Source organism: Chionomys nivalis, chromosome 13 (genome assembly GCF_950005125.1).
Source record: "Chionomys nivalis chromosome 13, mChiNiv1.1, whole genome shotgun sequence".
Classification (NCBI taxonomy): domain Eukaryota; kingdom Metazoa; phylum Chordata; class Mammalia; order Rodentia; family Cricetidae; genus Chionomys; species Chionomys nivalis.
Window position 1 is genome coordinate 67931186 of NC_080098.1, and position 26647 is coordinate 67957832.

At 45.7% G+C, this 26647-nt stretch overlaps 1 protein-coding gene across 1 annotated transcript in view; it reads left to right on the top strand.

The window, feature by feature from the left end:
- Window positions 1-23248, top strand: part of Sfxn1 (sideroflexin 1) — a 39921-nt gene extending 16673 nt beyond the window's left edge. Inside the window, exons 3-11 of the mRNA XM_057787850.1 lie at window positions 4425-4595; window positions 6446-6544; window positions 7722-7797; window positions 8583-8668; window positions 9521-9648; window positions 12120-12169; window positions 20045-20094; window positions 20569-20616; window positions 21334-23248. Of these exons, the coding sequence (XP_057643833.1) occupies window positions 4425-4595; window positions 6446-6544; window positions 7722-7797; window positions 8583-8668; window positions 9521-9648; window positions 12120-12169; window positions 20045-20094; window positions 20569-20616; window positions 21334-21430 (805 nt within the window). The 3' untranslated portion in view covers window positions 21431-23248. The remainder of the gene's footprint in view (window positions 1-4424; window positions 4596-6445; window positions 6545-7721; window positions 7798-8582; window positions 8669-9520; window positions 9649-12119; window positions 12170-20044; window positions 20095-20568; window positions 20617-21333) is intronic.
- Window positions 23249-26647: the final 3399 nt, after the last annotated feature.

Consider the following 26647-nt stretch of genomic DNA (forward strand, 5'->3'; position numbering starts at 1 on the left):
GCCTCCATGAACAGAATATGAAAGTTCTTAGGAAAGAGCAGACGCTAGGGAAGTCCGTCTGTCGTCTGCACCCTGAGTGTCAGAAGATGTGGCGTCAGCATGTGCGGGGGAGGGGAGGCTGCAGCCCAGGCGGTTTACACCGCATTGCCATCATTAGCAAAGGCAGAATCTCAGATCCACAGTCCTTGAAAACTCTTCTGGAGTAGACAGGAGGTGAAATTTAAAAATTAAAATATCAAAGAAGGAATTTCTCTATTGAAATCAGACAAGGGGCCATTTAGGGTGAGTGGCAGAGAAAAATCCCCTGTTGATGTAAGCTCTAGTGAGCTTCAGCCAGACAGCATTCAGCAGCCAGCTGAAGCTGCACAGAAAGAACCACTAGAAGCACATAGGAATCTGACTCGGTTCTGTGACGCTGAAAGCCTGACAAGGAGGCCTTTGCCACACAGGATTTTTAAATACCTTCTCTTACTCCCAAAAGAAGAACCAGATAGAACTACACAGTGAGAACAATGATCCTTTAACAGAAACTCTTAAGGAATCGAGCTCCCGTGGAAAATGTATGTGTTTGGTTAAACAGTTAAGTCCAACACTGGATGGACCGAGACTGTTGTTGATCCCAGCTCAGCATCCTCCTGCTGGTGGGAAGGGATGGGGAGGTGGGAACCCGAAGATCTGACTGCAGTGTGCGCTTTGTACCCTCACCTGTGTTGCTTTCAGCAAGGATGCAAAGGGCTTTTAACATCAAAAGCCAGTTCGTTCCCAGGACTCAAAGGTAGCAGAAGACCTGCCTCTTCAGGGTCCTCCTGCTACTCTGCCTTTGCCTTGGCAACAGATTCTCTCGCTGAACCTAGAGCTCACCTCCCTTCTACTGAGTGGTCAGCGTGCCCCAATGGTCTTCCTGTCTCGGCTCACCCCCACACTATCCACACCCCATGCCAAGGATCCAGGCTTGTGCCCAGTGCTGGGATCTGTACTCTCATCTTCGTGCTTGTACAACAAGCGCTCTTAACTGCTGAGCCATCTCTCTGACCCAAGTCCACTTTTCTCATTTTTTGATGGCAAATGTAATAAGTATGTTAAAGCAAAAGTAACATGTCTCCCAAATCAGCAGTCAGCACCACATTAGTGAGTCTGTGTGGCAGGACCTGAGACATGCTACAGGGAGGGAGATAGTGTTTGCTCAAACAAGATTTGAGAAGGTCCAGTCTTGAGAGTGTCATATTGTCATATACCACCCCACTCCACCCTGCTTTGCTTTCAGGTTCCAAAATATTTAGGATTTGGGGTTGTAGGACTCTTTAATCCATTTTCCTAAACTTGAACATAGACCTTTCTTTCTTCCTGTAACCTCTATTAGTGCCTAAGGGAACACATGCAGGAAAGCATGCACCCCAAGGCATCAACAATAAGAGCAAGTCCAGGACACCTTAATCTTCACTGTTCAAAACCACTTTGAAACTAAGAGGTAGAGATATTAAAAAGATGAAGCCATTGTATTTTGCAACTGACAGTATCCTAATTGACTTGAAACCTGTAACAACTCAATGTGATGAGAGTGTCTGCTTTAATCCCCATAAAGCATCCGCATGCAGAGTGACAGCGGCTCGTGTGCATCAGAACACTTAGAAATACAAAATATGGGCAGGGGAGATGGCTCAGAGCTTAAGAGTGCATACTGCCCTTGCAAAAGACCAGTTCGGTAGCCAGCACCCCACCTCGAGCAGCACAAACACCTGTTAGCTCCGGCTGTAGAAACCCCGACACCTGTGGCCTCTGCAGGCACCTGCACTCTGATGCACACACCCACACAGAGACACTGCTACAGAATCTGATTTTTTTTGAAGTGTGTGTGTGTGTTTGTGTTTGTAAAAAAGGGGAGAGAAAGAGAGAATGAGAGAGGGAGAGGGCTGGGAACACCGTTACTCAGAAGTGTGTGACAGTTATCCTGAGGAACTGGAGATGCAGTCAGGCTAGAAGGAAGTCTCATGCTGTGGTGGCGGTGACTCTTGTCCTTTAACAGTTTGCATCAGTACAGCTGTGACCACCTCTAATACCTAGAGCATAACTGTAAGGCTTTCTTGGAAGGACGGTGACTATAAGAAGAGTAACAGAGGGAACAACACTTATCCCAGCAACCGTTAAGATGGGCTGTTGTTACAGTGGGGAGCATGGTCCTCACTCTGCAGGTGAACAGGGACACAACAGAGGCCTAGAAACCAAGCCCAGGGCTTCTCACACCTCAGCTGATAGAAACCAGTGCATGGGGAGTAAAACTGAGCAAATTTCACATTTTCATACTGGTTTTCTGTCAGCTTGACACAAGCTAGAGTCATCAGAGAGGAAGGAGCCTCAGTTGAGGAAATGCCTCCATGAGATCCAGCTGTAAGGCATTTTCTCAATTAGTGATCCACGGGGGAGGACCCAGACCTTGGTGGGTGGTGCCATCCCTGGGCAGGTGGTCCTGGGTTATATAAGAAAGCAGACTGAACAAGCCAAGAGAAGCAAGAAATAAGCAGCATCCCTTCATGGCCTCTACATCAGCTTCTGCCCCAGGTTCCTGCCCTGTTTGAGTTCCTGTCCTGGCTTCCTTCAAGGATGAACAGTAATGCTGAAGTGTAAGCCAAATAAACCCTTTCCTCCCCAACTTGCTTTTTAGTCCTGGTGTTTCGTTGCAGCAATTGAAACCCTAATTAAGACACACACCTTACGATAAATTCCTCTGCTTTTTAAGACAAACTCAGTCTCAAGAGCAAAAGGCATAGCTTTTGCTGTCACAACCTGCAGCTTGGTTCCTGGAACTCTGACTAGGGGCAGGGAGGGCAGGAAGAAAGGACACACACACACACACATAAACACACACAATAGCTGAGATCAGGAGGTGACGTGGGCTGTGATGGAGGGCGCCTACCAGGCAACCCGAAACTTCAGGTGTTCATTCGGCACAGCACAGAGGGGGCTGACTGTCTAGGTAGGGAGGTTTCTACTGATGAGCACTCTGAGGCTCCAGACACCCTGCAGAAGGAAGTTACAGTTGCCAGTCTTGGCACACACCGATCGCTCATACCCCGACCCATCCCTTGCCATCTCTCTTGCCTGGCCCATGTGGCTTTGCCAATTTTTCATGTATTAAAGGCTGGTCTTTGTCATATACATTCTCTCAGGGCTTCCTCCACATCCTACAAACTCAAGTGCAAAGGAGAAAAGGCAAAGAACATTTAAATTTTACATGGCACTCGATTTAGCACATTGACTCATTTATTTCTAAATAATCTTGGGTGTGGGGAAAATTCTTAATTATGGAGGCTTATCCCTACATTTCCAAATGGATAAAGTGGAAGAATTAAAATCCCAACTAAAATTAAAATCCCAGTTGTGGAATAATCTGTAGTATTTAAAGGATGGTGCACCCCCTTCCCAATTAGGAGGCTGGAAGTCTGAGCCAGGGCACAGTAAGGTCACACTTCCTAGATGTTGGTGGCTCTGGGAATTGTCAGCGTCCCTTGTCTTGTAGATACATCACTGTACTCTGCCCTCTCTGTTTGTACATAGACACTATCCTTGAATTTAGTGACCATTTGTCCAATAGGACTTCACTTTGGCTAATTGCATCTGTATTGCCACACCCTGTTCTGTGTGAACATGCATTTGGGAATTATTAATCAACCCAATGTATAATGGTTTAGAAGAATGTTATAAAAACATGGGAAGAAATTTTTACAGAGTATTGTTGAATAAAAGCTGTGGTTAGGGAGCCTCTGGTTTGGGGTCAGACCTTAAGCACCGTAAAGACTGAAAAAGTATTTTCCCAAATGTTGCCAGCGACTGTGGTAGATAGGCCCAGGGTAACTTCATTACTCCACGAAGTTTGTATATTTTCCAAATCTCTGACAAGGAGTATTGCTCGGGTGGGAAAATCTGACAAATTGTGCACTAAGGCCTGAATTTGCACCACAGAGTCCTAAACCTAAGTTTGCCAACTGCAGGTTTAAAATGAAGGAACAGCCTTGAGTGCCCTAACTTCGGTCTGATTCGTTAAAAATGGTTATTGAGAGTTTGCCAAGTTCAGACTCCAGTTTTAATATGTCACTTAAAACAGTGACTATTTCCAAGCTGAATACTCCTTAATATGCATATTGCTTTCTGCTATCTTCCAAATTACAGGTAATTGAGGTGTGTGGGTCTGAGTTCACTGTAGCCATGTTCTTATTCTTACACTTTAGGCTGCCAGGAAGACCTGTGGTAGGAGCACACGCTGTATGCGTGTGGCTCTGGGTTCAACCCCAGCACCCAAACACATAAACAGTTAAAAATCATACTTCCCACCAATGCTCTGCCAGACCTGGAAGGTTTTGCAAACCATGAAGGTCATAATGAGATCTCTGAACGGAGCAGTGGCTGGGACTCTCGTTGTCATTTTCTAGACAAGGAATCGTTCCCGCCGGCCTCACAGAGAATGAGTTGTGGAGGGCGAAGTACGTGTATGATTCAGCTTTCCATCCTGACACGGGCGAGAAGATGATCCTGATAGGAAGGATGTCGGCTCAGGTCCCAATGAACATGACCATCACTGGCTGCATGATGACGTTCTACAGGTGAGTCACAGGAGCGCGGGAGGAATCATTGGAAAAACATTTTAATATACATTTTACTGAAGTAAGTGTCACTGTGATTATGCTAACAAGGATGAGGGGTTCATGCTACAGTGTGTCAAATCATGTTGCGCCCCATAAATATTTCCAGTAAAAAGAGTTAAGTAAATGGAGGGCTGGCAAGATGGCTCAGTAGGTAAAGGCACTTCCTGCCACGCCTGAACACATGGTTCGCTTCCTGGGAAGCACTTCGTGGATAGAGAGCCCAGTTATTGCAGGTCATCCTCTGACCTCCACGTGCACACACACACGCATATGAAATAAATAAAAATTTAATTAAAAATTAACCAGAACGTATAACAGCTGAAACTAAGGTGGAGGGGGTTTGTAGTGGCTCGCCTGCAACCACAGCTCCTGGGAGGCCGAGAGGAGTGTGAGGCCAGCCTGGCTGTACAGCTGACACCTGTCTCAACCGAACAGGAACAGCGAAAGCAGGCAGTAAAATGAGGTGTGTTGCTTTAACATTGAGAAAGATATCATTTCATCTTTAGTTCATTCTGAGTAGATGTTACCACTCTATTAAGCAGCATCTGGCGTGATGCGTGAAACTAAACACGAATAGCTGGGCATGGAGGGCTCATGCCTGGACTCTAGCATGCGGGATACTAAGGCACTTGGAGACCATGAGTTTGAGGTCATTTTGAGCAGCCAAAATAATAATAATAATAATAATAATAATAATAATAATAATAATAATAATAATAATAATAAATGAATAAACCATAAAAGTGTTTTTGCCTCTAATGTTGATAAAACAGGGGCCATAGAGGTGGCTCAGCACTCACTGGCTGTGTTTGCAGAGGACCCCAGTTCAGTTCCCAGCACCATGTGGCAGCTCACAACTGTCTGTAATTCCAGTTCCAGGGCATCTGGCACCTTGTGGCAGGCACTGAACACACACAGTGCACATACATGTATGCAGGTAATACACTCATACACATGAGATAAAAATAAATAAAACGTTTTTTAAGGATAGTAAATAATATATTTATTTAAAAAGAAGTTGACGTTTTTCCTAAGTCTTAGACCCTAGAGAAAATAAGATAGGAAAAAAGGAGTCTAGAAACAAATTCCTCTACTCCCTCTCTCTGTAGACTCAGATGCATTTGGGTGTTGGAATAGACCCAGCATAAGAAAGGCCAAGCCTGCTTTGCTCTAAATTGTTTTGTTTATTTGCCCAAGAGAAGCGAATTTCTCAGTCTACTCTGCACTAGGGTTTTTTATAAGTTTATTTCTTCTTGATGAAAGCTGTCCTGGCTGGTTTCTTGGTTTTTTTGTTTTGTTTTGTTTTTTTCCCAACTTGACACAAGCTACAGTCATTTGGGAAGGGAGACTTTTAATTGAGAAAAATCCCATCATCAAACTGGCCTGTAGGCAAGACTGTCAGACATTTTGTTGATTAATGATTGATATGGGAGGGACCAGTTCACTGTGCCTGGCGCCCTGGACTGATGGTTCTGGGTTCTAAGAAAGCAGGCTGAACAAGGCAGGAGGAGCTAGGCAGTAAGCAGTGCTCCCCCGTGGCCTCTGCATCAGTCAGGTTCCTGCCCTAACTTCCTCTGATGATCAACGGTGATGTGGAAGTGAAGCTAAGCTGATTTTAGTCATGATGTCTATGACAGCAATAGAAACCCAAAGCCTGTGAGCTTGGTGATAAGGAAACTGGGTGTCAAAGTAGACAATCTGTGTCTTCCTCCCTGCCTGGTCCCCTTCCTTGCTGATGTTTGGTGTTTAACTGTATTGAAGAGGGCTCACTGGTGCTAGAGGGGTTGTGACAGTATACTCTGTTTTAGGACCACACCGGCTGTGCTTTTCTGGCAGTGGATAAACCAGTCCTTCAATGCCGTTGTCAACTACACCAATAGAAGCGGAGACGCTCCCCTCACTGTAAAGTAAGGCTGTGGGGCCAACCCGTCCTCCCTTAGCCTGTGCACCTTAAGTAGCCATGCATTTCGACACTAGCTTGCTCTGTGCCGTCTCTCCTCCTCCCTCTGTATCCGGATACCTTTCTGCTTTTGTCTTGCCTTTTCTGATGTCATCTGTGCTGTTATTAGTGGGATGGTGCTGTCTTCTCTTATATCCCAAGCTCCGGGCTCCTGCAGAATGCCTACCAAACAGCCCTCAGGCTGACCTCTGTCCGGTAACTCCCCTCAGGGCTACATGAGTCAAAGCAGGAGGGGCTTTGCAGTAGTGTAGCCTTTATAGACGCTTAGTTTCAAAAGCAGGTCATTGCTGGAGTCCTAAGAAAGCAACAAATTTATGAATTTGTCTCCCATTTCAGAATGTTTGTGTGTATGTGTATGTGTTTGAATGTGTGTTTGTGTATGTATGTGTGTATGTACATGTGTGTGATGTGTATGTATGTATATGTGTGTGATATATGTGTGATATGCGTGTATGTATATGTGTGTATGTATATGTGTGTGTGATGTGTGTAGGTATGTGTGTGTGATATGTGTGTGTATGTATGTATGTGTGTGTGTGCGCTGCCAAGCTGAGATTAACTAAAACTATAGATATAATTTCACAACACCGAAACAGAAGTCATTTTCCGGTTTATATTTGAAAATTGCCTTTGACGCCTGTATTCTGCTATCATCAAATGGAGCAAAGGATGCTGACACCCACCACCCAGTGGTGTTTCTCACAGTTAGAATGGCTCGGGCTCAGCTGCGCTTTAGGGGTAAACTTGGACTATTTTTTTACATTGAAAACACTAAGATGGTCCTGCCGCACTTGGCTTACTATGTTTAATTTGGGGCAATAGTTTTGAATTGTGCAAATGTGCCCCAGACACTTAGCCCAGAGTGTTTTCTCTGTCCAAAGCTTTCCACACACTCGCAGCTCCCCTCCTTCCTCATCTGCATGGGTGCTTCGTCTGCATATCTGTCTGCTTGGAGTTGGAGCCTGTTTTCAGGGATGTGTTGGCCTTCTCTCTGGACTCCCACGCTGATGGAGTGAGCCCAGACATTGCTCTGCAGACTTCCCATTGCTGACCATACACTCCTGTCTCCTCGGTTTCTTCCCTGGTGTACACCATCATTTACACAGTGTCTTTATTCTTTCCAGTGAGCTGGGGACGGCTTATGTTTCTGCAACAACCGGTGCTGTAGCGACGGCCCTGGGACTCAATGCCTTAACCAAGGTACTTTAGTTTTCTTTCCGTGGCGGAGCATCTTAACTGTTCTCACCTGTCTCTCTGGGCGCCTCTGTAATTTCTCAGAAGAGTTGCAAACACTTGGCTTTCTTGTAGCCATCCTCAGCTGCATATTTTAATTGTATCTTCTAGTGGATTTGGGGAAGGATAGTAACTAGTAGCAGCAACAAAAACTGGTATGTTCCTGGCTCTAGTATTAAGGTCTAACCCCTTTCTCTAAAAGATTCCTCCTGAGACTGTCGGGGGGGAGTTCTAGCCCCTTTCTCTAAAAGATTCCTCCTGAGACTGTCGGGGGGGGAGTTCTAGCCCCTTTCTCTAAAAGATTCCTCCTGAGACTGTCGGGGGGGAGTTCTAACCCCTTTCTCTAAAAGATTCCTCCTGAGACTGTCGGGGGGGAGTTCTAACCCCTTTCTCTAAAAGATTCCTCCTGAGACTGTCGGGGGGGGGAGTTCTAACCCCTTTCTCTAAAAGATTCCTCCTGAGACTGTCAGGGGGGGTGCCTTGAAGACGTAGAAGCTCTGGCTCTGAAATCAAAGTTCTGGGACTTGGGGATGTGCTTCCAGCCACATGAACTAAGCCATCAAAGTGTCTTAGATAGCTTCGTCGTCTCAGTATGTCCTTCCAGAGATGCAGAAGCACCTCTCAGCAACACGTTTGAGGCCCCTTGGCCTGGCCCTATGCAGCCGGGGCTGTGGTATTTTTATGAAGATGTGAGAGTTTCCATTTAGCCATCCAGGAAAAGTGAGATGTTTCTGGAATTATCTTTTCTACAGCGCGTCTCACCACTGATAGGACGTTTTGTTCCCTTTGCTGCTGTTGCTGCTGCTAACTGTATTAATATCCCGCTAATGAGGCAAAGGTAAGAAGAGTGCATGCACTGGGCAAGGACTTGCGCTTGATCGGGGAGTTTCTTGTCGTGTAGACGGAATCTGAGATTTGTTTCAGAATACTCTGGGGTAGGGTGGTAAGGGCAAGCCCATTGGGTTCCTACTTGTTGAAGTGGGCTGAAGAAAACCTAGAGGCTTAGGATGCAAAGCCTTCCTATTTCAAAGGTGTGTCTCTAGCCTGCACCCTCTGCCCAGAAAAAAATCTGTAAGACTGAAACCAGAGATGGAAAAAGCCAAGATTTTTTTGGTTTTCCCTTGGAATTTTTTTTTATGTGGCATAAGGTAATTTTAAGCTTTATCTTTAAAAATGTTGTTGTAGAACTGACAGAAATTAAAGGAGAAGAAAGAATGAGTATTTGATGATAACAAAAAAACAAGGCAGTAGCAGGAATTGGGCTCCCAGCCTTAGGAATCCTGTGTAACTAATGAATATCCAACAGGGCTGTGTTGCAATAACTGTCAATATGTGAGATACCGAATAACACTATGTACTGTATCTATTTCTGATTTAGAAGGTTGTTCAGATTTGTACATGAGCATAGAAATTAACCTCACCTTTGAGCTAACATATCCACCCCTCAAATCATATTATTGGAAAAGTACATCCTTCTGAAGAAAAAAAGAGTACAGTTATTTTCCCTTTGCGTCTATCCCAGGAGGCTTGAACCTGTTAATGGTATTTAAAAATAGATATATCAGTGCCAAAATTGACACTTGAGTGGGAAACTGGATGAAGGAGGCACTTGATCTTTCTCAACAGAGTCCTCCTTCAGGATGCTGCCTGCAGCTTCTGTGAACCCCTCTGCGTGTGTTCTGCCCTTCAGGGAACTCAAAGTTGGTATTCCTGTCACGGATGAAAACGGCACCCGCTTGGGAGAATCGACCAATGCTGCAAAACAAGCCATCACGCAGGTGGTCATCTCCAGGATCCTCATGGCGGCCCCTGGCATGGGTGAGTGAGCCTGGAGGTCCTGCTGTGTAGTTCATGCCAAACCTTTATGTATCGGTAAACAGAAATGGTCAGCAGCACTCCTCTTGTGAAAACTACCTTCTGCTGGTAGAGCCTGCAGCTGAACAAGTAAATAATACACAGTACAAGTGGGCGTCCCTTACCCTAATGCTTGGGGCTTTCAGAAGTGCCCCAGGTTTAGGATTTGTTTGAATTTTAGAACATTTACAAATATATATAAAATGAGCTACCTCTCAGGAACCCAAAGTTAAATTTGAAGTTTATTAATGATTCCTATACATCTTGTACACGTGACCTAAAAATAGTTTCATGCAGTATTGCTAATGATTTCATACATGCACCAAGTGGTGTGCATCGTGACTCGTGTGTGTGAGTTGAAAGAGGTGACATCATTTAGTTCTCAACAAGTTTCTGATTTTGGAACATTTCAGATCTGAGGGGATTTTATGATTTATTTGTATTTATTTTATATGCATTGCTGATTTGACTGCATTTATGTCTAAATGAGTATGTCAAATCACTTGAGCTAGATTACAGATAGTTCTAAACTACTGTGTGGGTGCCGGGAATTGAACCCCAGGCTCCCTGGAAGAGCAGCTGGTGCTCTTAGCTGTTGAGCCATCTCTCCAGCCCCCAGAACTGAGGGCTTTTTTGATTAGGAATGCTTGCCCTGTATGTAAAATAGTGATGAGAGCTAAGGGAAGGGAAGGGTAGGGATGGGAGAAGCAGCAGTGGCCAGGCAAGGGACTGGGATGCAACATACTGAGCAGGCATGAATCTGAGGTAGAGTGGGCATCAGCAGAGGGGCAGGAGCTTGCCTTTTTGTGGGAGACATCTGCAAAGGAGGAAAAGGAGAAAGGATTTTAACAGGCCCCAGAGACTGGAGTCAGCTACTTGGGCATTACAAGCTCTAACTTTTAGTCTGAGGGATAGAGCACCACACACAGTTTTGAATAATTGGTAATCATTCAAATAATTGGTAATTATGTGATATGGGTGCTATGTGAGACTAGACTAAAGGGGTGCAGCCATGGTGAGTAGAGACAGCTCAGGAGGCTGCCTCAGCACCACAGGCAGCGAGCCATGGCTAGTTGGACCACAGTGATGCAATGGAGTGATGAGACTGAGTAGAGTAGGCTGTGAGCTGAGTGGAGCGGGGTGTGAACTGAGTGGAGCGGGGCGTGAACTGAGTGGAGCGGGGCGTGAGCTGAGTGGAGCGGGGCGTGAGCTGAGTGGAGCGGGGCGTGAGCTGAGTGGAGCGGGGCGTGAGCTGAGTGGAGCGGGGCGTGAGCTGAGTGGAGCGGGGCGTGAGCTGAGTGGAGCGGGGTGTGAACTGAGTGGAGCGGGGTGTGAACTGAGTGAATCTTAAGATGACTCTGAAGTGCATGGAGATCAGCTCTTTCTACCAAAGCTCTCCCTGGAACATGGGACAATGGTGATGCTGAGGGCAGCTGTTAGAAACTGTACATCTGGCTGCTGCTCTGATATTTATATAGTGTGGAGCCAGCATGAGCAGAGGACATCTGTGTCATATTAAGACCTTTTGAGAAGCTCCTGTCTACCCACCAGGCTACTCTGGGGGCCTAGAGAAGGTTCTTAGTCACTCAGAAATGAAAGGGCCTGAAAGTAACAGCATTCTATGGTAGGGAAAACAAAGAAAGAAACCCAGGATTTAATGCTCTTGAATCTCTTCACCTAAGCTACATGTAAATGGCCCTTGGCTATTACAAGATGCTCTCGAATGAAGCGTGTCTGTCAGCTGCTATTGGCTATTGTCACAGGATGCTCTGAGCTGGCTGGTTTGAATGAGCAACAAAAGCTGAAGGAAAGTGCCCAAAGGAAAACTGAGGGACATTCCGCCGTTGACCCTGTGTGTACACAGCTCAGCATCCAGAGTCAACCAGCTATCAAAGAGGAAGATGTGTGTATTGAACATGTTTAGACTTTCTTCTTATTATTCCCACAACAATAGTGCAACGATTTATACATCATTTATGTTGTGTTATAGGCTACAGATCACCTAGAGATGACAGCAGCTATGAGCACCCATGCACTTTGTAACCACAAGAGTCCTGAATCCAGTCCCCTGTAGATTCTGAGAGACAGCAATGGTCATGTTGCATTTCAGCTAACTGGGGAGACAAGACCCCTCTATACTCTAGTGGGATGCCAGTGTGGTCTGTGAAGGTATCTAGGGACCAGTATGTTTATCATTCCAAAGAGAAGGCAATGAAGCCCCCAACACGTCTGAGCCGATTTCTAGACTGCCTGAAAACAGTATTGCACCCCAGTTTCCACCCAGCTCCAGTCCTGCGTTTGCTTTGGTTTGAGTTGTTCACTCTGCCAACGTAGAAATAGCCTAAAAATGGCACAGCTTTCTATCAGCTCGTGTGGGAAACTCCGTTTAAAACAGGCATTAGGTGAAGACTTACATGGTCCTGTCTTTATTACAGCCATCCCTCCGTTTATCATGAACACATTGGAAAAGAAAGCCTTCCTAAAGGTAAGACTCATCACATGGTCATTTTGAGTGCTTTTGTTTCTTTTTCTTTCTTTAGACAGGGTTTCTCTACACATCCTCACTGTCCATTATGTAGACCAGACTGGCCTTGAACTCTCAGAAATGTACTTGCCTCTGCCTCCCAAGTGTTGGGATTAAAGGTGTGTGCCACCACACATGGCTGTGAGTCCTTCTCATGGCTCTTCAGACTTGACATTAGTGAGTGACAGACAACCTGAAGGTCACTTCCCTTGGACACTTGTGTCAATACAAAGGTGCTTCTGAGAACATCTTTCCACTCTCAGATACTGGGAAGGCTTTTGTACATGAAGCTTTCTGCTGTGGTGAGACCATGAGTGGGCTGTCCACCCGGTCACCTGAGCATGCCTAGCTAGGTCAGAGGGAGAAGACGGCAATGAGTCTGGGACATGGGAAGTTACTACCTGTAATATCGGAAATGGAAAGATCTGGAATGGTAGCTTCATGGAGCATTGAATTTAGTGTTTCTCTTTGGAAATCATATCTAGAAGTTAAGTCTGCATTGCCATCTCTGTGCCCTCCAGATTGTGATTTATAGGTTCCAGGATTAGCTCAGTTGGGATACAGTGGCCTAGGATGACTCTTGCGTGTCATGCTGAGTGTGGAGACATACTTAAGAGCAGAAGCAATGGCCCTCCTGGAGGATAGGCGGCTCCATTAGGGCCGATTGCTTGAGTCTTAAAAACAGAACTGTAAAAGCAAGGGAGTGTCGTACATAAAACTTCAGAGAAAGGATGCTGCCCCGGGCCAGATGCTCCTGGGATGAGACCGTGATGTATACACATAGGTCCATGTGCTCCATATGGGCCCCAGTAGGAGAAGGAAAGCCAAGTGCTGAATGGACCCTTGATAAACACTGTGTGAGTCAAGAAAATGTGCTGTAAATAAACACTGAGCTCCTCACGAGCCCCTGTAAGGGACAGGGACTCCTGGCCATGCTCTTGGAACTTCTGGGGACCCATCAGCCTTTTCACTTGCTTGGTCTTATCTTAAGGCCCTGGCATAGATAACTTTGAAAATAACAGAGAATGAAAGAACATATTAAATAAGGCAAATATCCCCTCCTGCCAAAGCCAAGTGATTATCAGCCTGTAAAAGCAAGACCAGGGCTGGAGAGGTGACTTGCTGAGGACTCACATCCCTTTCCCAAGTACCCACATTCTGTAACTCCAGCTCCAGGAGATGCAGTGCCTTCTTCTGGCATCCTTGGGCATCTATAATCAAGTACATATACCCATACTTAGACAAACATTCACACACATAATTAAAGATCATAAAAACATATCTTTCTTTTTTAAGTGAGGCTAGATTTCTAGTCTTGAATATTGTCATCTTCTGTGTTCCTTTTTCTGGCATAAAAGTACAGCTTTTGCCAAAAAAAAAAAAAAAAGAATAGTAAATGTTAGTTCTTTGATAGATCGTGGTCAACAAGATTTTGTAAGTCACCATGGAAACAGCTTTCAGCCCCCCTTCAGTAGCAGCATCGCTCCATGCAGGCTTTCCTGGTATCACCCCACACATTGTTAGCTGCAAACCTGCTGGCACGTAAACCCCTGATGCTTTGGTTATGTAGGCTCTCCCACAGCCCAGGCATATAAACTGCAAGATTCCACAAACAGTGCCTACTGCACAGCGCAACCTGATGGTGGCGCATTGGCTGAGAATGTCGTCACTTTCAGGAAGGGCGTTATTTAGAAGAGGCTGGCTCCAGCCTGTGGACACAGGGCACACTCCGGCTGCTGGTGTGTGTCTTGATCACAGCTTGCAATTACATCAGTTCTGTTCGAGTTTGCATCTCACTGATGGAAGACAAATGGCCATGAGGGGAACCTGAGACATGAAATCAGTTCTTTAGTATTGTCATTCTCATGGCTTTGAACTCCTGGAGCCTCACATCTTACCATGGCAGATAGTGGGCAGAAGGTCTAGTTAGTCATATTACACATTTTTCTAGCTGTGATAGATGGAAATTCCTGTGTGTATATCCTGGCCTTTTTTTACACAAAAGAGACTAGATGAAGCCAAGCATTCTGGTCACCATGGCCACATTATCCTAGACTTCTACATACTTAAAAAGACATAGATGTCATGGGCTTATCCCATCTCATCATTTTTTAATTTTTAAAAATGTATTGTTATTGTGTATGTGTATATATTGGGAGGACACACATGTGCCACAGCACACATGTGGAAGTCAGGACAACTTTTTGGAGTTGCTTCTCTTTCCATCTTCATGTCAGTACCTGGGGTTGAACTCAGGTTGCCAGGCTTACACAGCAAGCATCTCTTACTGGCCCATCACTGCCTTCTACCCATCTTAATTTGTAGTTCGCAGCATGGTTTGTTTCCAATTTGGAAGTATCACCTCACTTTCTCTTCACTCAGAAGCCCTCCATCACAACCCCCAAAGGAGCCAGAATAGTTAAAGATCATTCCCAGAGCCTCCCTAGGTACAGGGAGTCTGGTGGTAGCTGCTATCCTCCCAGTACAGAGTCTGGTTGTAGCTGCTGTCCTCCCAATTTCAAGGAACAGGTTGCCTTGAAATGGTCAAGACTAAGTGTGCTTAAAGGACCCATATGTACTCACACTCCCAAGTTCAAGGGTCAAGTTCCAATTACATATTATCTTTGCACTTGGGACTCATTTGATAGCGTGATCATTATTCAAACATACACAGGGGCAGAATTTATCAGTGTTCTTATTTGGAGCTTGGAGTGTTTTCTCATTGTTTTTGGAAATGCAGATTTTTCTGTGATAACCAAACCCCTCTACAAACATGAAACCCATTGAACATTCTCAGCTTTTTAAACACCACTTGGGGAACATTCAGCATGACTCATCTTCCCCCGCATCTTATCTTTCTCCAAGTGGAGGGCCAGGAAACACGCCAGCTATGGGCAGGTGACTCATGAAAATCCCTCCAGCCAACGAAAGTTCCCTGACTAAAACACGGTGCGTCATCTTGAAGAATAGGCCTCATACTCTGCAGGCTGCCTGGTGCTTCCATTGGGAACAGAACTGATAGATGTAGGTCCTGAGGTCCGGCTTGGAACTTTCAGTTCTGGATCTTTCATGTTGCTCTAATCACACTGCAGTGTGTACTCGGAGGCTGATTCTGGGTGGTTTGCTAATGGATGAGAATGTGACATTCTTTACTTATTCACAGACACTATTACTCTTGAGCCCTTTGCTGGGTGCCTGTGGTCAGCAGTGTACAGCACCAGAGTCACAGAAGCAGGGCATGAGCCTGGCTCTCAGCGTGGAGGAATGAGGGTCCGAGTCAGTGGCCATAGCACAAGGTGATTTCAGCTTGGGCCCACAAAGAAGACAGGGGAGCTGTAGTGGGTGTAGACTCACAGAGGACCAACCAGCAGGTAGCATGTGTCAGTAGAAGCTTAGTGAGAACAGAACAGGGCTCTCGTTGGGGATTTGTGAGTGGTCAGGTTGAACATAGGGAAGTGATTCTACCCTCAATGCAAATTAACTCTCCATGGTTCATGAAATCTAAATCTAAAAACTCAAGTATAAAAAGAAAATATCATTGAACACAGGGCTTGGGCAAAGATTTCTTGGATATAAGACCAAAGGAAAAAAATGAAAACTCAGACTACTTCAAAACTTTTTTAAATTCTGTCTTTCAAAAACTAGACAGAGAATGCAAGATGAGAAACCAACTAGGTGTAGCAAGTAGCGAAGCAAGCCGTTTTGGTCAGAAAATAAGTCAAGAATTTGTAAAGAACCTAAAAAACCCCCTGCAGGAAAACGGCAGAGCAAAAATGGGCAAAAGTTCAGCAGATGCACTAAAATATATGAATAAACATAGGAAATGTTTCCGATCTTTTAGTCATTGGAGAAATTAAAATGAGCTGCTGTTAAATACCTGTCAGACAGGCTACAGTCAAAAATTGACAAACAGAAGAAGTAGGTACTGTGTGTAAATCCCTAGCTCCAGACCTGGTGATGCACGCTTGTAATGCCAGCAATTGGGAGGTGGGGATAGGCAGGTCAGGAATTCAAAATCATTCTTGGCTCTGTAGTAAGTTTGCTTCGACCAGCCTGGGCTACATGAGATTCCGTACAAAAAATTAAAAAATAAACTCAAACCCTAGGAAACATCAACCAATACATAGTGAGATCAGAGCTACAACTTTGGCTGGGGACAGAGACCACAAAAGGAACAGAATCCCAAAGGAGCTAAAGGAGCATGGAAAGCACTTACCATAAAAGATGGGCTCGTTATTTTTATTGATGACAGCATCATAACTCTGATATGGGTCACAAATTACATTGTACACATTAATTTAATGGCAAAGGGGCCATTGGGAGAAAAGAATTGAGACTCATATAACATTGAGATACATATCCGTGTCACTGTGTATCCCAAACCACATTGGTCTGAAGATATATACCTTCTAAACTTAGTATGTCATTTTCAATTCGTCTGAAATTTTTTGTGTATTTTGTGTATACCTCCTTTTCACACAGTCTGTTAAGCAAGACATGTCCCGGACATCCTCGGTTCAGCCTTTTCCTGACCCCAGATGAAATTCTTTCTGGGGAATAAGCAGGATGGGGTAGTGAAGACAGAGTCAAGAATGGGGCCGGTGATGGATTGGGTTTCACAAGCAAGTCAGAATTCTCCAGATTCCTTGTCATTATGAAGAGCCCTCAAGCAAAGCTAGCCTTTAGCTTATGTGTGTCCATCCTGAGGTGACACACAAGTATACTCTTGAATATGTCTGGCTGTGTTTACTTAGGCAGACAAGAGGCCAGTAGAAATGCGGGGACCGGTCTTACAGGCTCAAGTTCATCTACCCAAATGAGCTCACTCAACAGTTAGCCTGGTGTGACGGGGGAGAGTGTGTTCAAGACAGGGTTTCTCTGTGTTTCTCTGGCTGTCCTGGAACTCACTCTGAAGACCAGGCTGGCCTCGAACTCACAGAGATCCACCTGCCTCTGCCTCCCTTCCCTGAGTGCTGGGATTAAAGGATGCACCACCACCGCTCGAGCTTGCTGTCCCATCCCTAAGGCTGTGTGTCACCCCTGGTGTCTCATGTCCAGAAAGATCTGGGTGAGGATTTATCATCACCTGCCAAGAGACCAGCCCTCAAGCAGGTCAGGTAATAAAGAGGAGGCATGGAGTTGGCACAATGATATACACATACATGGAACTTTTTAATTCTTCATTTTATTTTTCACTTTCTGCTGTTCCTGCTCTGTTCTTCTACCCTGTTGTTTTCATTCTTCTTCCCTGACGTTCACCTTCTCCATCCTCCCTGACGTTCACCTTCTCCATCCTCCCTGACGTTCTCCTTCTCCATCCTCCCTGACGTTCACCTTCTCCATCCTCCCTGACGTTCTCCTTCTCCATCCTCCCTGACGTTCTCCTTCTCCATCCTCCCTGACGTTCTCCTTCTCCATCCTCCCTGACGTTCTCCTTCTCCATCCTCCCTGACGTTCACCTTCTCCATCCTCCCTGACGTTCTCCTTCTCCATCCTCCCTGACGTTCTCCTTCTCCATCCTCCCGGACGTTCTCCTTCTCCATCCTCCCGGACGTTCTCCTTCTCCATCCTCCCTGACGTTCTCCTCCATCCTCCCTGACGTTCTCCTTCTCCGTCCTCCCTTATGTTTTCCTTCTACATCTTCTGTGGTGTTTTCTTTTATATCTTTGCTTCTTTTTCTCTTATTTTCTCTTATCCCTTTTATACCTCCTAAGACAAAAAATTTCTAAGAAAATATGGCCTCACAGCCAAGTTACATATTTTCCAAAAACAAATTAAAATCTTTATACAAGAATAAAACACATATGATCACAAGTGAAATGTTATTCTTAGAAGCCCACAAATAGGTAAACATTTTTCTTTGTATTAATTTTCCCACCATAGCGTCTTCACCCCAAAGCAATGATTCTTTTATAGTTGATTAACAAAGTCTTAAGCAAGCTAAGTGTATTTCAGCCAGTTCCCTTTTTTACTGGCAATTTGCAGTTTTAATGTAGCAGATTCCTATCCTATAAAACAAAACTTTAAACAAGTGCTCAGCTAACCATCTATTTTCTTTACACACAATAGGGTCATTTAATTTCCTTGTGCAATTTTGTTTTTTCGAGGTGCGTACCGGGGCCTGTGGTTAATTCTGCAAATAACATGACCAAGGAACCCGGCTTTACCTTGGGTGTAGGAGCATAACTATTTCCTTTACTCATCAGCCTGGTTTCCACAGACAGAATTCATGGATCTATAATGCATGAAACCTCTTTGTTTTTATTCTCCATATTTTGCAAATCTCACATCTAACAAAGGGGAAGGTGACTTTTAGCCATTTTTGCCCTTTTTTTCTATCTTTTATTGGAGCAATTGTCAGAAGGACCTAAACCATGCCCCTAGTCATCTTTACTAACTGTCCTAACCATCTGTATCTATTAGGCTAACTCAGAAAGTCCAGTTAAATCATAGATCTAACTGATCATCATTGCTCTGATAAAAATCATCTTCATTATGATCTCTAAGTGAACTGTCCAGTGAGGAGTAGAATCTTCCCCAGAAACAATCACACTATACTGGATACAGTGGCATCTTTTTATATATGCCAAATAGAGCAGGAACAGGGCAGCAGCCCACAGGAGGAAGCGCAGCAGAAGCCAGGGGCCTTCTGGGAACAATCCTCCTGGGGCTTTGCCTGTCCAAGATGTACCCGGAGTAGCTTTGCGTCCACTGGGCTGTGTCCCATAAGCTCCATTGCTGGCCACCAGTCTCCCTGTGTAAATCCCTCCAGAAACAGGCAATCATTTGTGTAGAGGCGGAGAAGTGTATGTGTTGAAATCATATAGCCCAGGGAGCTGAATTTAGAATGCATCCTGGCCCGAGGATGCATTTTTCGGAACTTATCCTGTCGCTATGTGGCACGACAGTAGTTTCCTCTTTGAGGTTCCCTCCTCTGCCCCGGCATAGCCTACGTGGGTTGGTTTCATTTTGATGACGTTTTCCCCTGCTTCATCCCCTCTTTCCTTCCATCCCTTCAGCAAAGGAGTCTCCTGGGGCACCAGGGTATGCCTTCTCCGCATGTTATCTTACAACACCTTGTGTGACTCGGGGCTGAGGTGGCTGATTGCATCCCAACCAACTCACAGCTCGTTGCAGAAGTTTCTGTGGTCTTACTGAGATAACCCTGTGTTTTATGTTGTGTGTTTTCCTTTTTTAAAAACCAAGTATCTAACAACTAAGTAAAACTAAGTTTGCTTCCTACAAGGTCGACCTACTTGCTCACGACTAGCAAAGATATCTTATTCTGGAAACAGTTTTAACTGACAGCAACTGAATTCATCAAAGAATGTGTACAAGCAGGTGGAGGGTGGTGTCTACCAAGACTCCTCCCACTCTGCTAGGCTCCTCCCACTCGGTCACCATCCTGGCTTCCTGGCATGTCTTCCTCCTCACCCTTAGAGGGACTGCTTATTTTGCATCCTAACAAACCCCAGACTCTGCCTGCTTTTTCCACACAGTTGCTCAGTGCTGATGGGCAGGAATCTAGTGCAAGTTCATGTGTCTTCCAGCTTGCATGTGGGGCCTTCCTCCTCCCTAGCAGCAGATAAGCCATAATTAAATGCTAGCTAGTCCCTACCTCATATACACAGGTGAATAACACTCAGGATGGCTGCTGCTTGGTCATTCATAGCTCAGGGCCATGAAGTCAGGACTAATCAGTGTGGTGATGTTGCCCAAGGTCTCACTAATCCCATTGCGCTGGGTTTTATGCCACGGGGATGCTCTTCAGTCAGCAGGAGAGACTCTTGAAGAACCGTACGAGAAGTTCTGACACCTGTGTGTTTTTCAATACAGAGGTTCCCGTGGATGAGTGCACCAATTCAAGTCACGTTGGTTGGCTTTTGGTAAGTGGAAATGAGCCTTTAAAAACATAGCTGCTGTTATTATTGTTGTGTATTTATTCAATAGGTGTTATCATATATTCTCTCGGTAGTCAACTCAGAAATCACACTTATATAAGTCATTTTTGGTGCCTGTGGAAGTTTGGGTGACAGAAAAGTTTTGAAAATGGCACCAACCCAGAATGCCTGCAATTTGTGGCCCCAATAATTAAAAAGATGAAAACTGTCCATACAGGAACCTCCACAGTTAGGGCTATTTGGGTGTTCACATGTAAACTCCAGTTACCCCTTTGTTCTTGGTGCTTTTGTTTACCATTTTAGTGATTAAACATTAAATATTCATAAGGCAGTTCTGTGCTCTAAAGGAAAGAGGTTGTCATTAAGATATGTTTATATATATATATAAAGAGAGAGAGAGAAGGAAGCCGAGAAGTGACCACTTCAGCCAACTGACCTGTCTTTCTGTTTGTTTTGAAGTTTGGTATTCGCCACCCCCCTTTGCTGTGCTCTGTTTCCTCAGAAGAGGTAGGTGGTGGTTTGTTTGCTTGCTTGCTTGCTTGCTTGCTTGCTTGCTTCAGAATTATTGTGAATTTTGATCTTAAAAATGAGCTGGAGAGGCAAGTGAAGATAGTTAATTTCAATCAGGTCTCTAAAGGGCCAGGAAAACCTCTAAAAGGAAGAGACTTAGGCAGACAAGCTCCCGTCTGTGGGACCTCAATACTCGCTCTACCCAGTTCTCTCCTGCCCCCTACTGTTTCATTTGAGAACGTTTTAGCCTTTGTAAGAGTCGGGTTGCCTTGTGCTCATTTTGCTTCTATGACCTTTAGCATGACTCATTAATGTCACTGGCGCCACAGACAAGCACATCTGTGTTCGTCCATGAATGGGGTTCTGTGACCTCAGCTCTGCCCTTAGCTTGGGTAGCTGCTTGCAGTCCCAGTGCTGTGACACGTGAGTCTGTGCATGTCATTGCGGTGTGCTTACCAGCAAGGAGACAGTTTCAGCTTGAAATAACAGAGGTGAACAGGCTTAGCAGTTGGCTTCTTGCAATTCTTTGTTGTGACGATTGTTTTCATGGCAGGAACAGAATGCTCCTTTTGTGGCCATGTGCAGCCTTCCTGGTGTGTCCGTGCACACCAGACCTGTGTCGCTGAGCCTGTGTCCTTTCCTTTCCCTGCCCTTTCTAGTTCAGGGTCCCTTCTTTGCCCATGTGATAACCTTGTTCCCTCTGCCTTGTCCCAGTTCCATGTCTGTGACAAGCTTGGAGGATGAGTTGCAAGCCAGCATCCAGAGGAGTCATCCTGAATTACAGCGCGTGTACTTTAACAAGGGCCTGTGAAGCCACGATCAAGCCCTGGAGGCTCCCGCTGTCATCTGTGAACCTCCCGAAGCCACAGCAGTGAGGAAATCCCGTGTGACGGGCACTCCCAGTTACAAAAGCCTCTAAAAGATCTGCATTAGAGTCAAGCTGCCCCTTGACACAGCCCCCAGTGCGGGTCAGGAGCCTGACATTTGAATCATGTTGTAATTTACAAACGTACCCTTCTGGTAGACTTTAATGACATCATTTGTTCAAAGCCCTCACCTGGAGCTTTCTAAAGCACTAGTAGGCACAGCTAGGTGCTCAGTAAACGTGGTTGTCAGTCATTGGAAAGGTCACCTGTGCAAATACTGATTTCATTTCCACTTCTGCCGTGAACTGGGAAATCCACCAAAGGTCTAAGACTAACTATACACACGTAAATACTAGGGAAACTTTGTCTCCGGTTTGGCAGTGGACCAGTCCAAAGCAGATGGTGAGGAGACTTGAGGTTCAGAGGGTAAACACTCCATACACGTTCCTGAAGTCAGCCACAGAGCAGGGTGTGAAGCTACCCCTGCAGCTGAGCATGTGTTCATGGTACTGGATTCTCTTGGTTAACTTTCCAATTTGTCTAATGTTCTTATGAAATTACTAATATGACCTCAAAGGTATTTAAGAATCATGAATTTCCATCAAATAACTAACCGAAATGCCCAAATGCTAGGTTTAGGAGTATATTGGGTTTTTGTAGGACCGTGAAACCATAAGTTCCCAGTCCCTATCTGCCTCTCCCCTTGTGTGTGTGTTTCAGGAAGATACAGAGACAATACATGAACAAGTCAGCAACAGTGAATGTCGTGTTGCATTCCACTCTGTTTGAAGACCCTGAAATGACGTGGCATGTCCACATCTCTCTAGGGATTTTACATGCTATCTGTTCAGTGTAGCTGAGGTCGTGTTGGAAGTCCATAGATGTTCCGTGTCATAGACGAGCTACTCGTTACACTGAGTGTCAGTCATTCCAATTCAGAGGTTTGTAAGTGGGAAAAAAGGAGCTACCCAGTTTCTGTAGATCCTTTTCCCCGGTAATGTGTCCAGACTGAATTTCCTCATAAGAAAAACTGGTGTGCCTTGTGTCTGTGTTTCTGTTTTCTCTGAAAGGATGTATGGATCTGAAGCTCTCAGTCCTCCCTATGCTGCTGGAATCTTCTGTAGAATTAAATGTCAAGCCACTTGAAATGCACTGGCGTTCCCACCTTGGATGAGCCTTGTTGTCCTCAGTGCACCTGTGTAAATGGTGGGGAGAGCTTGGAGTTCACGGCAGGGCTCACAAGGTGCTTACAGGACATTTCTGCGGGAAGCTAAAGGCCTTGAGGTCCGCCCCACCCAGCTCATCCCTGAGCCCTCACGCCAGTGCACACTCAGCTTTGAGAACGTGAAAACTCAGTAGCTAGTGGGGAGACTGACACACTCACCAAAGTGTCAGCCCAGGTGTACAGAGGAATGCATAGTTGATGGGGAGCTGGGCTCTTTTCCATTTGTTTTTGAAGTTTCGGCCTCTTAATGCTTTTGTATAGGAATACTCACTGCGTGGTTTAATCGTGATTTATTAAAAAAAAGAACAAATGAGTGAAAATTGGCAACCTTTGCTGGTCTTTTAAAAGCCTGTTTTTTCTGAAGACACAGCCACACGAAGTGCAATAAGGTTGTAAGGTGACTAGTTAACATTTCTTTAATGTGAGACAGCGTTGTGTGTGCGGCTGACTAGCAGCTATCAGTATTAGTGAGGTGTCTTGCCAATGTCACAGCCAATGTGTCACTTCAGTTTAACTGGATGAAATGTCAAATAAATGCAGAATGAAAATAAACTCTCTCTTTTATTTGCATGCAGTTTGAGTGTTACAGTCCGTGCTGCCTTTCATCTGTGCTTTATCAATACTCTGAATGCAATGCTCTGTGTGACCGCCTGTCCTTTAACAAATAGTGTGTCTGCTTTAGGTTGCTGGGCTTCCACCCTCTTGAACCTCACAGGGACCCCTGTGAGGCAGTACCCCTGTCTTCATAGCAGACATGCTCTTAGACCCCCAAAGGAGCCCTGAAACAGGTCCCTTTGAAGAATAGTTGTAAAATTTTATTGATGAGTTAAGCACAGCAAGTTTTACAGTGATAACAAGCAAGAAAGGTAGATGATGAACTAAGTTATACGTGAGTTATTTAAAACTCATGGGATGTTTATTTCTGGAATTTTCCATGCAATCATTTGGACTATTGAGGATAATGAATAAAAACAGGAAAACCCAAAGTGCAAAGAGACTGCTGTAGACAGAGGCCACTAGTCTGATTGTGAGCCTGGAGGGGAGTGAGTCTCTGCTTCAGACCTCAGTGCCCAGTGCCACCGGGGATGCCCAGGGCAGTTTGTTCTCATTGTCTCTCTTCCTGCTTCTGCCTGGGAATCCAGATATACAACTCTCAGCTACTTCTCCAGCTTTCCCATCATGATGATAATGTTGGGAAACGCTTTCTTTTGTAAGGATTCCCGTAGTCATGGTGCCCTTCACAGTCAAACTCCAGTCGTCAGCACTGGCTGCAAGCACCTTTGCCTACTGAGCCATCCCGGCAGTCCCAGAGCTGAGTGCTTTAAATCTCCTGGGTCATATTTCTGCATTGGTTTTCCTTCTGTAGCTCTGTTCTCACCTCGTTGATTATACTCAGGAGCATGGGTCTGAGAGTCAGAAAAGCTGGGCCCAGCCTTCGTTGTTCCCATTTATAAAATGGATGTTTTTTGACTAGTGACGTTCTTTGTGTGTATTGTCTTCCAATCACTGTAAGAACTACCTGAGGCTAATCAGCTAGTAAAAAGAAAAGGGTTGCTTGGCTCATGGATTTGATAGTTCAAGTCAGTGGTTAGATGGCCTCACTGTTCTTAGGCTGCTGGTGGAAGTGGGGGCTGGTGGTGTTAGGGCGAGGCTGCTGAAGTGACCGGGAAATGCAGAGAAAAAGAAGGCCTCACAGTCCCTTTCAGTAGCACGTCCCCGGTGACCTAAAGACCTCCCACCTAGACGCCATATTTTATAGGTTCCACCACTTCCCAACAGTGCCACCTGGGAACCTGACTTGAACAGATGGACCTTTGTGGTGTGTGTACTTGTGTGTGTGTGCATTGTCTGTGCATGTGTATTGATTGTTTGGAGAAAGTGGTGCTACCTCTTACAGTAGCTGTAAATATTAAAGCTAAGCCCCATGCATAAGTTATCATGGGTCCTGGCACAAAGTAAACAATGGTTAAATGGTTTCTGAATGAAAAAATAAACAAGAAATACAAAGGGAAAGGACATGACTGCCCCTAGTTATGGTGGAGGAGAAAGTCTATTATAGAAATGAGGGAGAGTCCAGAGTGGACATAACTGTAGCCCAGATAATAAAAACCCAGAGACAGATATTGAGGTTCAACTAGAAAAGCAAAGCAGCCAAGTCTCTAGAGAAGCCGTACCTCTAGCAAGGCTGGCCAACTGCGGACTAAATAGCTCTCTCCTCCCATTTTACATTCCCTCTAGGGCTGGGGTAAAGGTGTGAGCCACCACCACCTGGATTTGTCTCAGCATTGATCTTGTGTGGCCCACGGTGGCCTTGAACTCACAGAGATCCATCTGCCTGTCCTCCAAATCCTGGAGTGCTAAGTGCTCAGCCTCTGACCATACTTGGACACAAACCCAACTTGTGGCAGATATATCATCATCCCTCAGCTACAGTCTATAAAACTTTCCTGCCCTGACTTGGGCATGCAGCTTCTCTGGCCTCCATCTCTGGGGCTGGAGAGCCCACTAAGAAGTTGCTTTGCTCAATATACCTGTAGTTATACTTTTTTTTCAGTTCAGCTTGATCTGGCTTACTTATAGTGGCGATGGGGGAGGGGGCAGAAAACGGTCATGTGGGGAACTCCCTCTATCTTTCCACCAGACATGATCGACTTTCTACTCAGGGAAGTTCATTTCCCAGCCACTGTCTAAAGAGGTACCTGGTATCTCTTCCGGGCATCTAGAACCGCAGGATCCCCTGCCAGGCCACACCATGCCAGGGCAAGTGCTTTCCATTGCAGAGCAGAGACAGTCTCTGTTGCAAGGAGCCTTTGGGTTTGGAGACTACCAAAGGCTACTCCACTGCTCAACCCCAGGTTATTGAGTGGGATGCCTTCCCTAGTCTTCGGTCTCCGGCACAGGCTTGGAAATGGGCAGTGCCAGGTCTAAACCCAACCCTCAGTAACCCCTGGGGTGTCTGCTGTAAAATGTATCCATATGCCTGGGCTCATTACATGCTAGGTAAGCAGTCTAAGTGGCCACCAGAGGGCACTCTTGACTTTAACATCCTCCATCATCCACCAGCGTTTCCACCAGCCTATGGACAAACTGAGCTCCCTTACGTGCAGGTTTTGGGGTTCTGCTCTCCCGTTCCTCCTTCCGTAGTCAGTGCTCAATATGGCAGGTCTCTCATTTGCTAGGGTTGCGATGTTTCCAGACGCCCTTTCATCGGGGGACTTGGACCCTGAGCCCTATGCGCCCCAATGGAGCACCACCCCCAGCCACTGGCACCCCCACCCTTTCCACAAACCCTGCCTGCGCCTTCCCCTCCCACACAGTCCCATGCTCCACCCAGTGGCCAGCCTTCTTCCCTTTACCTGCCCTTCTCCCTCCCCCTTCAGGACAAAGGTCCATCCTCCTCCCTCTTGCCCACCTCCATCTCTTCCTCTCCCTCCTCTTCTGCCCCTCCTTCTTCATCATCACAGACCCTACTTTCCCCCTACCCTTCTACAACCTTCACCCTGGTCCCAGTCCACACACCAGCCTACCCCCTCTCAACTCCTTCCCTGTGGCTTCTCATTCATGGTCTCAGCAGACTCGTGCCCTCATCTGCCCCCTCCGTGAAGTGGCCAGAGCCGATGGAATTGTCCAAGTCCACGTCCCTCTCTCCCGTTGGGTCCTCTCACAGACTGAAGATTCTGCTAATCTTTCTGCCTGTATCAAAGAGTTCGTCGTCTTTCCTATGACCTGACCTGACATGTTTATGTCATCCAGGTCCCTACCCTCACTCCCAAGCTCAGATGGGTTCAGGCAGTGGCTAGAGAGTGTGCAGACCAGAGCCACCCAGTAGGCAATATTGTCCCTGTGGGGACATGGCAGTGCCAGCTACGGAACTCAACTGGGATTACCAACCAGGTCAAAATGGCTGCCAGGGGAGGGATTTCGGGTATGGAGATGG